The sequence below is a fragment of the Astyanax mexicanus genome, unplaced genomic scaffold (genome assembly GCF_023375975.1).
Source record: "Astyanax mexicanus isolate ESR-SI-001 unplaced genomic scaffold, AstMex3_surface scaffold_35, whole genome shotgun sequence".
NCBI classification, from domain to species: domain Eukaryota; kingdom Metazoa; phylum Chordata; class Actinopteri; order Characiformes; family Acestrorhamphidae; genus Astyanax; species Astyanax mexicanus.
Window position 1 is genome coordinate 1,401,846 of NW_026040045.1, and position 15,655 is coordinate 1,417,500.

At 38.5% G+C, this 15,655-nt stretch overlaps 1 protein-coding gene across 1 annotated transcript in view; it reads right to left on the bottom strand.

Moving 5' to 3' along the window:
• Positions 1-15,655, bottom strand: part of LOC111196878 (protein kinase C-binding protein NELL1-like) — a 617,736-nt gene that overhangs the window by 484,088 nt on the left and 117,993 nt on the right. Inside the window, exon 3 of the mRNA XM_049473230.1 lies at positions 9,900-10,050. Coding sequence (XP_049329187.1) covers positions 9,900-10,050 — 151 coding nt within the window. The remainder of the gene's footprint in view (positions 1-9,899; positions 10,051-15,655) is intronic.

A 15,655-nucleotide genomic window follows, 5' to 3' on the forward strand; every position in this document is an offset into this window, starting at 1 on the left:
GATTAATGTGGAGGAAAAACACTTTTTTTACCGTTTACTACGCAATTCCATATGCTATGTTTCCCTTAATTGTTTTCATGTCTTTATTATTAATCTAAAACATAGAAAATATAATTAAATGAATCCAAACTTCTGACTTGTACTGTACCTTTCTGGAAAAACACAAACAATAGCAACGTTTCAGACAACAAACCTTTTGACAAATGCACTTATATAAGAGGCAAATATATGTGTTTTCTTTTTGTTTCCCTACTAGAATACGTCTTATCTCAGTGCTGCTGGGTCCCATAAAAGATAAGTGTAACAGATTCCTCTCGGATTTCTTTCATTTCTGTTTTTAAACAAGAGTTAATCTACATTTACAGTAGATTCCAATGGTTCTCTCTTGTACCCAGGGAAGATTTCGTCCTTTTCTTCTTCTATTGTTTATCAGTTAATGATAAAAAAGTGTTTTCACACTGAAATAAACAAAAATCATGGTTTTGTTGATCCAGACCAGACCCTCTTTTTTTTTTAGTTGGGCCAAATGTTGCTCCTTTGGTCTGGACTATGGTTTGCAGCATCTTTAACAGCAACTAGATTTAAACCAAAATGAACTTTTTTTATCTGAAACCAAACATATTCAAATGTTTGTCAATTTATTTCCGCAGGTTTTCTTTTATTTCACCACTAAACAAGACTAAATACATTTTGTCTCGCTTGTCTCTTTTTAAATATTTTTAATACCCCAGCAGACAAACCAACATAGCACAATACATTTACCTCAGATGATTTTACACATGAATGAACTTTTACAGTGCTATTGCAGTCATAAATCTACCTTAGCCTTTATGTGAGTACAGCAGGAAAAATGAACTTAAACCTGCCGTTTCTTGACTCTCCCTACACCTTTAGTGACATGTTCCCTCCTCTGCTGTAGAAGACAAGCACTGCCTTTGTTCTAATGACATCCAAAGTAAAAATGGTATTCTTGCATTATCTGGTCGATTTATTCTGTGTTTGAAATGTAATCATATGTAAAAGAGTTTTCCAATGTGTATATTATACATGCAACAGAACATCCTTTTCACATGCCGCTATACCCTGCATTCATAACCATCACATCACCCAGACAACCCCCCCCCCCTCCGAACCCCCACCATATACATTGTTTTCCTCTCTCAGGCTGTTTAAACTTTCCTATTACCCTTATCTCAGCGCTCTGTATGTAACTGCCATGCAGCTGTCAGGCCTGTCAGCACGGCCGATCCTCCGCCGTAAAAACAAACCCTCAACTTTAATGTCACCATTAAATGACCTCTGCTCATCTTCAGCAGTTTCCATAGCAACACAAACACCCTCATGAGAGGGGCTTTGTCCTAATCTTAAACAATTAGCACAGTGAAAATCAACAGCGGTGCAAATGGAGAGAGGGTTTCCCGCTCCAGCTGCAGCTTCCTTTCTACAGACAATAAACGCTGTCCAAGCTCTGCTTTCAGACGAGAGCTGGAGAGCCACCAGCTTGTCAACATTTGGACGTGCAATCAAACCATCATTCCGCCGTTTGTCTGGATCTGACAGCTCATTTCAATCAAATAAAAGAGCGATCGAGCTGCTGTCGCCCATTTGCATCTAGTGGATAAAAGTAAAAGCAAACAGGAGCGTGAACGCCGTCTCCTGTACATCCCAACGAAGTGGAGCATGACCACGACGCTGAAGACTCACCACCCAGACGCAGAAGAGGATCCGTTTATTTCCTCAAAACTGCAGTTTCAGGCTCGGTGGTGATGTGTGATGTGAGGAGTTCGACAGAGTGTTACATTTGATCTTAGTTCTCCAGTTTAGACAATTCTTTGGTCTTGGCCATTGTGGAGAGGTTAGAGTGTAATTAATGTGTGGACAGGTATCTTTTATACAGGTAACGAGTTCAAACAGGTGCAATTACTACTTGGTTGGTAGGTAATAAAAAGAACAGACCTCTTCATTTCTTAGGTGGAAAAACTTGCAAAAATTGCAGTGTAACAAATATTTATTTTTCCCGCTGTACATACCTACACATACACATAATATTAAATTAACATATACATTTTAGTTGAGCCTCACAATGATTCAATCTGCCCCTTACATATCAAACGAATTTGCTTCCAAGTCTCAAGAGTGCATGATTTCGCTTTCTAGCTGTGAACAATTCTAACAATTCTTGCTGTATCCAGTAGCTGTGATAGCCAGTGTTGGATACTAAGATTATGTGGGCAGAGTCAGTGTGAATTTTTTTTTTTTTTTGCAATTAGACCAGGAAGTCATACCTTTGTGTGTTTTTCGCATATATTTATATTGGATTTAGCAATAATAATGCTGCATCCATAGTGGATTGGTGAAACTAAAATGGAGTTATTTGGAGGGCGGTACGCATGACAGAAAAAGAACACAGTATTCCAAGAGAAACACTTTACTGCTCCCCACAGTAAAATCTGGTGGTGGTTCATCATGCTGTGGGGGGGTGTGTTCAGTGCAGGTACTGAGAATCTTGTTAAAGTTGAGGGTCTCATGGATTTCAGTCAATATCAGCAGATTCCTGAGAACAATGTTTAAGAATCAGTGAGAAAGTTAAAGCGTCGGAGCTGGATACTTCAACAAGACAACGACCCTAAACACTAAACTCTGCTCAACATCTACTAAATCATTCATACAGAGGAACAAGTACAACGTTCTGGAATAATCATCTCAGTCTCCAGACCTGAATATTATTAAAATCTGTGGTGTGATTTAAAGCGGCTGTTCATGATCAGAAACCATCAAACCTGTCTGAACTGGAGATGATTTATAAAGAAGAATCATCCAAAACACCTTTAACCACAAGCCAGACTCTCATTGGAAGCTGTAGAATAAACATAGGATAATCGAATTATATTGATGTCATTTTTCTGTTGGTGTGCCAAATTTATACACCTGCCTAATTAAGTTTAAAGAATTATTGAACACTTAAATCCTATAAACTTTATTTCACTTAAGAAAATTTATCAGGGGTGCCCAAACTTTTTCATACCACTGTGTGTAAAATCAAATGTTTCAAATGTCAACCAGGTAATTCAGCGTGGTTTGATGTGATTGCACATGATTGCAAATTGCATATTATTAAAATGGTGGAGGGATACGTGCTGCAGGGTGTCAGGCAGGGCGCTGTGTAGCAAAAACATATTCCATTTTTGAGATTTGCCATTACTTTATCATCATCTACATTCTATATGCACAACATAATATACACATGTAGGTAACTGAGAAGACTTGCGTAGGTTAACTGGATATGGATAGGAAAACCAAATCTGATCTAAATAACTGTTTAACATCTGCACCCAGTATTACGTTGCAAAATCTGGAATTCCTTTAAGGATCATACAGATCACAGAATAGCTGTGCTGTTATTTCAGTTTCTTCTAAATAAAGCCCACCTTGAGCTCAGGTGTACATCATTCTTCAGTACAGAATGACAAACAGTCTGAAGAGCTTGTGAGATAAAGGGCTGTGCACATCAGAGGGTGGGATGTAGTCTGTGAGCAGTCAGAGGAGACTGGAGAAAAGACAAAAAGAGAAAAGACTCCACACTGTAAGGTCTTTGAGAAAGGCCCGCTGGGAGCTTCAGGTGAAAGTGCTGTCTGCACAGAATCCAGCCGTTATTCCAGCCATCATGAGCGCTCTGCTAACGAGCTGCTGGACGGAGTCGGGCTTGTCTCAGGGCTGAGACTGATTGGGTGACCAGCAGAACGCTGAACAGCCGAGTCTGGCAGAAACAGAAGCTGAGCACTCCGTCCACCACATGATACTACCAGAGTCACGGAAATCTCCACCACCTCTTCTCTCACTGCAGCTAACACAACAGCTTTACACGCTAGGAGGAGAACACTAGCCATAGTAAAAAAAAAATCTTGGAGAAGGTACAACAGCGCCTCTCATGGCCAAAAATGTGGCGAGTGAAACCACAGTTAATTTCAGTAAATGTACTCTCTGAACCTTGTGGTTTTGCAGTGTTTGATGAATGTTGTCTAATGTATGTTTTTTGTTATACTTTTTATTGCTAGTATGTTTTTATTGATAAATGTCTCACAATATGTTCAGTTTTGTTTGTGTGAATTATACTGTCTGAGACTCTTGGATATGGAAGGATATGGCAGCACTGGGGACTGAACATGCAATCTCCCAGTATCACAGTTAACATTCAGAATTCACTTATGGATCTTTAAATTTAGTTGGTTTTAAATGTTTAAAAAAGAATCTGTGTTTTTTTTTCTGGTCTAATGTACTAAAAGCAAAAAACAATGTAATTAGACTACAAACCAAATAGCAATTATATTTATATTAGCTAAATATAATGCTGTTTTTTACTGCAAAGATATGAACCTTTGTTCAGAACTGTTTATGTGAATGTTAATTAAATATTGATGTAATATAGATGTTATTTACTATGCCTGTATCGGCTAATTATAACATCTATTGTTATTAATAAACGCTTATTAAAACCATATTACCAGATTATAAGGTGCACTATCAATTAATGTCTAAAAGAGCTAGCACTTAGCGCTGTTAGTGGCTAATGTTGCCCGAGCAGTGCTAGCCTGAATGACAAAATAGTTAGCGCTTAGCACGATTAGTGGATAAAGCTAATATTGCTCCAGCAGTGCTAGCTGGGCTTAGCAGCATGCTACAGGCTGATAATACTCAGCTCTAAATGGTGAAAAGGCTAGTGCAGCTAATGCTAATGCTGCTCCAGCCTCGGTGCTGTAGAAACTTTACTGAAACTCCTTATAATGCTGCAAATCAGCAGAGTAGCTTTACTGTTTCTTACAACCTGACTGGTAAAATTCATACATAAGGTGCAATGATGATTTTTGGGAAAATGTAAGGATTTTACGTACGCCTTATAGTGCAGAAAATATGGTAATTGCTGCATTTTTATCTAGATAAACATTTGGCCAAATTTCAAAACTGCTCATATCTGCTTCAGAGAAACACTGAACTGTCCATGTTTTATACAGGTTTTGCTCTGAATTCAAAGCAAAGATGTAGATAACAAGTTTTCACTAGTTGCATTAGCTTTGTGTAGAAGCGGAGTTTTAAACCCACAACCTTGTTGTCCTTGCTCCACTGCTGTAAACCTGAGCTAAGACTGCCTCAGAGCCAGTAACAGATATTTTACCCTATCTTCCAGGCCTGGTCAGTTTCACATCCAATAAGAGCACCCCTTTCTCACCACAGACTGCAGTAGTAAAATAAACCATAGACTGTATATAGCTGGACAGAGCATCGTCTCTCAGAAGTGAAGCCACCACAGGTCGGGGCCCCCTGCTGTTCGGCTGCAGAAAGCTGTGTAACTCCACCCATCCCCATAGGTTTCAATGGCAAAACAGAACAACTTTCAATCACGTTTTTTTCTAATATACTGTAATTCTACCTCCATTATTTAAATGCAGCAGCTAGTGTAACCTCTGATTATATTGTTAATTTTTATATCCCCACAGAATTCGGTTTTTAAAATGTTATTCAGCTCTATTAAAAAAGGTGTGGTTATTGTAAAAGGGCTGGTTATGGGCGGCACCGTCAGCTCCGCCCCGCTCTGCAGTCTGTGACGGCGAGGCAGCCCTCAGGGGCGGGGTTATTTAAATGAGTAGGCTGTCTCTCCACTGTCTTTCTCCCTCCTCTGGTCTCTACTGCGCTCTACAGACTCGGGTTTCAGGATCACCAACATGGAGGAATATTTTCATTTTCATTAAATGTATGGGAACGGCGACACGACGTCCATCTTTTTTTACAGTCTCTGAAATAAACCAAACGACCACAGCAGTCTAAACTTTTCACCCATTCTAAAACACTAGCTTGTGTTTAAAGCACATTTTATGGTAAAACAATGGCTATTTTAGTCCAGTTTGGCAAATGCAATCACCATGACAACTTATATCACCATCGATTTTATATCACACTGGAACTAAATGTGTAAACACGCAGTGTGTTATGTGATAGAGTTACATACTTGTTACATATCGCAGCAAGAGTTCGCAAACAAATTATGCAAAATTTTGAATTCTGCCAAAAAAACACAACAGCAAAATACATACCGTTTTTAGACAAGTCCAATAACATAGCATGACATGGTGTAGTAATGGATTTTGTGTTTCCATCCAGAGCTAATACAAGCCTTTCAGACCTCAAACACGCCCATACACACTCCAACATGAGCGCATATTAATTAGATCGCTTATTAATACAGTGCACAGCTACATGTCGCGACTGAAGGCTCCTACCTCCCAGAGGCGCAGGAGAAAAATCAATGTATTTCATGTTCTTTACAGGCAGTTCATCGGAAAGCGCTCTCAGTGGAGTCGGAGCGTTCTCCTCGACAGTACCTCCAGGCCCAAACAAAGCCGTTCCCTCACCGAGCGCCTACTACACACACGAGCTGGAACTGTGCTGCTGCTGCTGCTGCTGCTGGAATATGAACTGACACCAAAAGAAGCTTTAAAAAAGCTGTGATGGCGCTAGACTCAACACATCATTGTCAAACCTCAGCGTAGTCGTGTGTTTCTAAATAAAACTAAAAAGCTAAGAAATCCTGACAGTGCAGGACTGCCTGCTCTGACTTTCCAAGCTGATGCATAAAATGTGCATAAAAAAAACAGAGAATGTTTCTTGTTTTATAAAATAAACGTTAGTTCTGTTCATACAGTCCATTTACAGAAAACAGTAAAGCCAGAGCCAGTTTATATAAAGCAGGCTCTTTTCTTATTCCTCCCATTCTACCAATATGACTCACTGTAAAAGCGCTACAGGGCACCTCCAAGCAAGGATCTATTTAAAATTTGGGTGAATGGAGATAAATAGCTTTAAAATATGTTAATAAACTGGTTGACCCTGTGGTTCTCAAGTTGTGGGTACATGAACAATTCCACGTGGTACTCCAAAAATCTGCTGTAAGCACTAAAAACACTGAATAATAAAATCTATAAAATCATCACCTTTCATTGTCATAACATAACATTTGTTTGTGTGTAATGCCACACTTCATTCACTATTACTATGATTATTAATATCAGTTTAATATCATAATTCATACTGTAGAACCCTGTAGGACTCCAGAAGCTATGCAAAACCACCAGTTCGTCAGTACCGTCAGCTGAATAATTAACCTGGGGTTTAAGGGGATGTCATGTAGAAACTGTAGTTCACTAAACTACACAATAATCAAACGTTCTTCAATGCTAGCAAACACATTACAACAGTAGGTAGGCTCTAAATAAGTGGAATAAAAACAATGGCAAAAGATGAAACATAAAGCGCACTCACAATCACATCACACCTGTTCTTCAAGATCTTCACTGACTTCCTGTTAAACACCGGATTCACTTTAAGATTCTCCTACTTACCTATAAAGCCTTAAATAACCTGCACCTCCCTATCTCTCTGACCTTCTCCATCCCTACAGATCCTCCCGCTCTCTCAGATCCTCTACTGCTGTGCGATCTTTCTCCAGGCTCGCTCCCGACTACAGAATTCGCTTTCAACTGCAGTTAAGCTTAGTCTTCCACTTCCCATATTTAAATTTAATCTTAAAACTCTAAATCTATTCTCTCTTGCTTATGGTCTTACTTCTGCTTAATGTTCTAATCTCCTGATTTACATGTTGTAGCACTTTGAGTTGGAGCTCCACTGTAAACGTTGTATTTGTATTATCTGTGTGTTGAATATCTCTTCTTTGTACTAATGATTGTAAGCGTCTTTGGGTTTTAGAAAAGCGGCATATGAAAATAAAGTATTATTATTATTATCATTATTATTATTATTATTAGTAAAGTATGACATGAAGAGGTTGTGATACACACTGTGTATACCGTATTTTTCTGACTATATGGTGCACCAGATGATAAGACACACGATCTACACAGATTCTCTTCTGAAAACTGTTTATTTGAAAGAGTAAAGCACTTCTGTTTATTTACAGTAAGCTTAAACTTAAATAAGCAAATAGCAGTTCATTCCACATAGCCTGTTTTAACATGGTAAACACGCAGACTACAGTCCGAAATACTCACCTCGCGAATGGCATAAGAGCTAGAGCTTAGCGCGCTAATACTGCTGGAGAACTAAACTGAAACTCCTGTATAACGCTGTACTTCAGCAGAGTGGCTTTACTGCTCCTTAATAAATGAAGTTAAAACACATAAATCATAAATAAGCCGCACCGGATTATACAGCACACTGGCAATTTTTGGAAAAATGACGTGCACCTTATAGTGTGAAAAATATGGTAAGTTTTAGTTGGTACTTGAAAAATAATAATTACGATTATAATTCATTATTAAGTGATTATCATTTATATTATATATTTTGCCAATCTAATGCTGATATTTCTTAAAAAACTGCACTGCATACATCAATACTGTTAGGGAAAATATTTGTAGTTTAAGCCCAAGTAATGATGTAATTTTTTGCTCATTGTTTGTTTGTTCCATGCAACATTTTTTTATTACTTTTTTTGTTACAATTTTAGAAAAAGGTGTTGAAAGGTTTCTTGCTTGGATATCAGAATCGAACTTAAAGTATCATATCATTATCAGTATCAGAATTTCTAAAACAATACCCAGCCTAGGGTATCGTTTTACAGTTTTGCTGACTGGTAAAGGCAGAGGATCTCCAACCTGCCACACAAGTGTTATCCACTGTTATACCAACCACTATTCAACAGAAATTCATGATAGTTCTTTAAAGAAGGTGTATTTTCTTTAATCTGTTGTCATTCTGTCAAAAAAAAAAACACACACAAGAATATATTTAGCATATTTATTCTCAGAAGATGCCTGACACTCTTTTACCTCCCTCATCACTTCTGAATGAGCAGGTAATTAAAAGCCTGTTACAGGTGTAGTATAGATGGGTTTGAGAGCAAGGAAAACACTGAAACTCATCACAAAACCCATCACCAAACAAAGACAGCTGAAATCAACAATATGCATGTGATGAAAATGTGATGCCAGAAAAAGTTTGGCTCATCTAGTTTTTGACGGAGTTTGTGTTCTGTAATAGTTTTGTTCAGTTTCTCTGTTCAGCTATTATGCCTTCAAATATTCAAATTAGTGGTGTCAATCAATCAAAAAAAAAAAATCAGAGTAATCGTCACAATATTATGTGATTAACTGTGATTCTGGAATAAAGAATGCATGATAAATTCGATAGAGGAAACTTTTTTTTTACTTTATTATAAACATCTCAGCTTGGTTGTAAGGCTTTTTGAATTAGAAATTAACTTGCTGGGTATAAAAGAGCGTTTTCACACCTGTAGTTATTTTCTATGGTCCGGATTTGGTTTAATAAACCTAAACGCACCAATAAACCACGCGGGCACACAAGAAAGTAAATATAGTGAGAAGATTCTGTGTTACAGTCTGTATATCTGTGCAGTGTGAAGCTGCTTTAACACAGAGCGCTAAAAATTTGCCGCTGGGCTTTTAAACACAGTGTTTTCAATGGGATGCGCCGTGCAGATATCCACGTAGTAAGCAGTCGTGGCTGGGAACAGTGAACACTGCACATATCAGGCTCTTAGTTTGTAAACAGCATGGAGCAGCAGAGACAGCGTTTGTTCATAGCAGTGTATTGTTTTGTAGCAGTTTAGCTCAATTAAAAAGAAGTATAATTGATAGCTGGGTCAGATCAGGGCCAGATCACGTTCTCACCACAAGTGAACCGCTCCAGAAAAATAACCCTGTTAATTAATAGCAGTGATGTGATTACAGAATGTTAATGAATCTACACATGCACACAAGCTTCAAAACCTGGTTCCTGGTTTGATCAAGTCCATTAACAGCCCATCGTGTTTTTTTCCAACAAGCTTGTGAAGACAGCCGTGAGAGAGCCACGGGAGCAGATATATTTACCTGTGCTCGGCCTCGTGGATGGAGAAGAGCACTCCGGAGGTGGACGCTTTCTGCTGGATGGAGGCCACGAAGGTGAACTCGCTCTTGCTCCTGAACAGCTCCAGCACTCGGTCGGTAACCCGTGATGGAGCGTGGATAGCTCTCTGTGCATCTGCAGATCAGAAGAGGAAGAGCAGAAATATATCTCAGGTCACAATAAAAACAACAGGTTCTAGACAATAACAGGTTCTAGAATGAGGGTTTTAGACAGTAGTGATTAAATATTCTAGCACTTTAAAGTGCAGCTATTTTTGCAGCTATTCGATGCTATTGCCATTTATAACAATAACATAAATTTCTCATCAATCTATAATAACATCAGTTTCTTATCAATTCTATTTAAAACATTTGACCAGAGAAAAAGCCAATAAAAATGGTTATTTGAGAGATTTGTGCTCCTTGTAGGAAAACATTAGCTATTGCAGTCAAGTTACAGCTAACATCAGCTAGATTATTTAACTTATAGTAGTGCTGTAGTACTCTAGTCCGGTCTCGGTCTCGTCTCGGACTCGAGCTTGTTTGGAATGGGTCTTCTCTCGGTGGAATTGGAGACTGTGGAAGAGATCGGCCGAGTCCTCTGTCTGAGGTGAAGTGCAATACACTCTAAGAAATATAAGTACAGATTTGTACTTAAAAGAGTACAAAGCTTGTCGCTGGGGCTGTACCTTATATTGAGGCACAAAAAAGTACCTTTCAGTGAAAGTCCTTTTTTGTACCCATGGTTTTTGTGCCAGTATAGATCATAAAGATTATAAACATTATCATCAACTAAATATGGCTCAAAAACTTGATGATACAAAATTGTCTGGCTTTCAAATAAAAAAATGTCCAATTTAAATATATATTGTTTATTAGTACAGTGATGCAGAAAACTGAATGTACCCTTTGGCTGGTTAAATGGTACAAATTTGTACTTATTGCTGTTAGAAATGACTTTGTACTTCAGAGGGAACAAATCTGATGCTGTAAAGACCAGTATTGTACCTTTGAGGGTACAATTATAAAGAGTGTACCTTCGAGTACAAAAAAGTACTCATATCGTACCTCTGTTTTTTAGAGTGTAGAATCATTACTGAACATCAACAATTCATTTAAACAGACCCAATCAGTCCTTTCTCTGAATGCCTAAAATCTGCACACTGATTGGCAGCGAAAAAACAAGCTACTCCCGCTTTCGTTCAGCATCCAATCAATGAACATCATTTGATTTTAAGGTAAATGTGCTCTTTTTCACCGGCTCACTGGAGTTATACTCTTTGTTTATGTGAATCATCATGAATTTGTAAGTAGGACTTCCCAAAAGAAGAAACATTCAGCAGAATGTAAATTCTGACACATTTCAATAACAGAGACCTCAATTCATTTTTCCAAACATTTAGAAAAAAAGGAGAGATAAGTACAAACTAGCGAGATAACTAATGCTAGCAGCGAAATAACTAACATACTTTTGGTATCGGAAGAACACTGACCTTAGTGATGAGCTAGCTAACACACTAATGTTACCGGGGAGAGAACTAAAGTTAGCAATGAGCTAGCTAACCCTAGCAACAAGCTAGTTAACCTTATCTGCCAGCTAACCAACCTTAGCGACGAGGTATTTGAGGGCAAATTGTGCTAGTTTTTTTTTACATTTAATAATAAAAAATAAATAGAATTTCACTTCATGTGGTGACGTCTGATTAAGTTTTAAAAGAGACACAGGTTAAGCATAATTTTGATAAATTAAAAAAAGATACTTTAATGCTTTTATTTTTTAAATCTTAATCTGGTCTCAGTCTCGTTTTTTCCCTAACTAGGTCTTGACAGGAACTTGACTAAAACTACTAAAAAGTTCAAAACTCGGTACCAGCTCGACCCGCACCTGTGCCCCCTCTCAGCATCAGGTCAGTCATAACTGAGCCAGCCTCCCTACCAAAGCTTACCCAGTCCCTCTTAATCCATTAGCCCCGCCCCTACTTTAATGGATCACACCATTTCTAAACCTACAGGGGAAAATGGCTAGGCTTCAGAAGTTCCAAACATAACAGACATGAAGAAATTATAACTATTTACATAAGGCCTTAAAAAAGAGAACGGTTTTACAATTGTCGACATGAACATATATCAATGCTAACATTACTTTTTGATATATTACCTTTTAGGGATTACTCTACCCCTTACCCCTCTCTGAGGTAGCCGAGGGCCCTTCAGCTTGCCCCAGAGACAAAAAGGTATAAAAAGGTAAATATAACAGGTGTTACAAATAGGTATAACAGGAAAGTAATACAGGTAAGTATCAATAGGTATAACAGGTAAGTATGTACACTGGTGATGAAGACAACTATTGTCTTCATCACAATCTTGCTAACATCAGCTAAAGTCGGAACATCAAGCTAATATCAGCTTGAGATTTCAACTGCAATTACTATCTGCTAGAACAGTAGATACCCATTTTACAGCAGCTACAGTAGTTAACATATAGCTACAGTAGATATCTTATAGTTAATGTCAGCTAGTCCTGTCAATGTATGGCCAGCTAGTCAACATCTAGCAAACATCTTTTAGAGTGTCCAATATCTAGCAAACATCTAACAGACACCACAATAGCAATAATATCACGGTTTTCTCTGCAGCCTTGCTGTTAACCAACAATCAAATCCAGAAGTGTTCCAGGTTTTTTTCTCTGTTTATCTTCAGGCAGCATTTAAAAGCAGCTCTGTTAACTCCACAGGCTGCATGATGAGCTACTCCATCATTTATCTGCTTTATTACCATCACCTGTTTCCTCTTGTAGCACTGCCATCATGTTTGGAATAGTGCGTGGCGCTTTAGACCTCACGACACATTCAGAGCAGAAACGTTTAGCGATAATTGCTTGTATAGAACAGCATTAATGCAGAAGCCTTCAGTAGGTGATTAAGTTTATAGCCGTTGTATGTGACAGACCGCTGTTTGCGGGCGAGTGAACAGCAGCTTAATGCAGCTGGGCCTTCACCTCTATCAGCCCTTACTATTCTCTGCTTTCATTGTCTGTGTAAGTTACCTCTAACAGCTCTCAGGAGCAGCATTTATCAGCAAACCCAACCTAAGTAGAGGAGGCGGAGCTACAGGAACAGATAACCACATGACTGGGTCCTTAAAATCTTTATTTAGAAATGAATATCAACCAGTTGTTTAAATTCAGCATCTATTGTAATCCATATCTGTTCTGGTATTTATTACTTACAGGGTGTTATTGTCTTTAAACTGCTGCACATTTCATTAAAAATGTGCTGTACATTTCTGGATATACATTTCTGAATTGTGTGTACCATGCTTTACAGACTATAAGGCGCACCAGATTATAAGGCGCATTTTACGCGACAATAGTAGGGAACAGGGGTGTCACGCAGAAATCTACACAGATTTCTTTCCTGAAAACTGTTTATTTGGGTGAGTAAGGCACTTACATTTATTTACAGTAAGCTTAGAATTCTAATATTTTCAACAGCATGGTTAGCAGCAATGCTATCCGTGGTTAGCAGCATTGATAGCCACGGTTAGAAGCACTGAGGAGTACTACACTGAGTGTTCCGGTAACCCAGGGCGCTATCAGCTAGCGGTATGCCCACGTATCTTGTTTTATCATGGTAAACATGCAGACTACAGTCTGATACACTCACCTCTGAACGGTAAAAGAGCTTGTGCTGTGGTTAGCGGCTAATGCTAATGCTGCTGCACCCAGCCTTAGTGCTAGAGAAACTTCACTGTAAACTCACCCTTATAACTCTGCACTTCAGCAGAGTGGCTTTACTGCTCCTTAATACCTGACTGTTACAATTCATACATAATGTGCACCGGATTATAAGGCACACTGTCCATTTTTGGGAAATTTTAAGAATTTTAAGTGCACCTTATAGTGCAAAAAATACAGTAAACAACTTTTCTCTCCAACTGCACTTCTGCATTTTGTGAGTTTCAGTCGAACCAAATATTTTTAACATACATTTTAACTTTCGTTAAAATCTCATCTTGTTCTTATGAACCTGATATATAGTGCCTCATCTCATCTCGCCTCGGATGAGCCTCTTCTCATCTAACATTGGCATCCACCCACTGTGGCATGCTGTAGTCAATGACATCATCACGTCTTCATGTGGGTAAATGAACCTGGTAAAAGTGGGCTCCCTATCTATGTCTCCTACGGAGAATCAGGAAACAGAGTTGGCCCTGGGTTCTATATAATCTAGAATCACCCCTGGGCTCAGATCATAATAAATCTCTTATATTAACAGATTTTAATGTGGGATGGAGTGAAAGTTTCTACACAGTTCCTGCTCTCGTTTCAGTGATAATGAGTTCTAAATCACAGGCCGGAACAGACCAGCAGCTGAGAGAAGCAGGTTACAGAGCCTCGGGCAGCGCAGAGGAAGCCATCCATATTAGCAGAAAACAAACAGCGCTCGTGATCAGCACCACCGGAGCAGCCAGACGCTTTCTAGGTTGCTCTCCTACCTTCAGAGGATTCCAACCACGTTCAGAGCAATTCAGCAGCACAGAGAGCGGTAAAACAAGATCGGTGCAGAACTGATTCTGCCTGTCTAAATGAGCTTAATCCTGCATCGCAGTGCACGCGCACACACACACATACAAATTCAAACCTCAGGCAGCTGCATAAAGAAGCACCATAAATAGAGCCTTTCGACTGAGGCACTCACAGGTGGATTTGCACGCTGCCAGCATGATTTAAATGCTAGCTAAAGTAAGACAGACTCAGCTGGCAGGATTTTACTGCACGTGAAAGTGACGCAAATCTCATAATGCAGACAAAAACCTACAGGTGCTGCAGACGAGCCTAAACGCTAAAATAAGAGCATTTCTAACAGTAAAGAGCAGAGAGCTCACAAACAGCACAACACATGCAGCCAGTAGATTTAAGCAGAACAATAGAAACGCTCCATATGACCCAGATAGTAAACCAGGCCTGGCCCAGTTCTGGTCCACATTAGTCTCCTCTGACCCACATGTTCTGACTAGTGCTGGGCGGTATGACCAAGACTGCATATCACGGTATTTTGGAAAATTCTGACAGTTTCACAGTATATCAAGGTATTTTTATTACTATGATTATTTATTTATATATATTTTTTTGCACAACTAGGCTTAAATATATGTTTGTGAGTTAATGTACTGTTAGGACTACATATAATATAAAACACTAAGGCTTTAAATGAAGGGTTTGATTACTATTGGGTTTACTTTTTCCCATAAAATTACACAAATACACAAATGAAGAAATCTGACTATATTATCAGAATAAACAGCTGAAGAATGTAAACAACGGACCATATAAAGAGATACACCAATAACTTTAACACGGCTTCCTTTACAGAACTAAATATATTAAACACTATATTCCATAAACACTATAAATGGTCCTAAAATACTCAAAAAAAGTATTCAAAGAGATATTTTTAAAAAGCTTTATTGCACAAGTAAAACATAAGTTTATCAATTTACAGTGTGTTATTACTGAAGCCATAAGAGACATTACAGTATTCAAGCAGCTGTTCATCAGTTATCTCAATTCCCTTGGTTTTCCAGGTAACACATTCATTTAGTTCAGTGTGCGTTAATATTATTCTTTACCTGTATTAATAGCATTTATTTAAATGGGCTATAGTTACTCATATTTTAAAGCAGAAGCAAAAAACTTGTACCGGTTCTGAATCCCTGTATGAACCGCTATACCGTCCAGC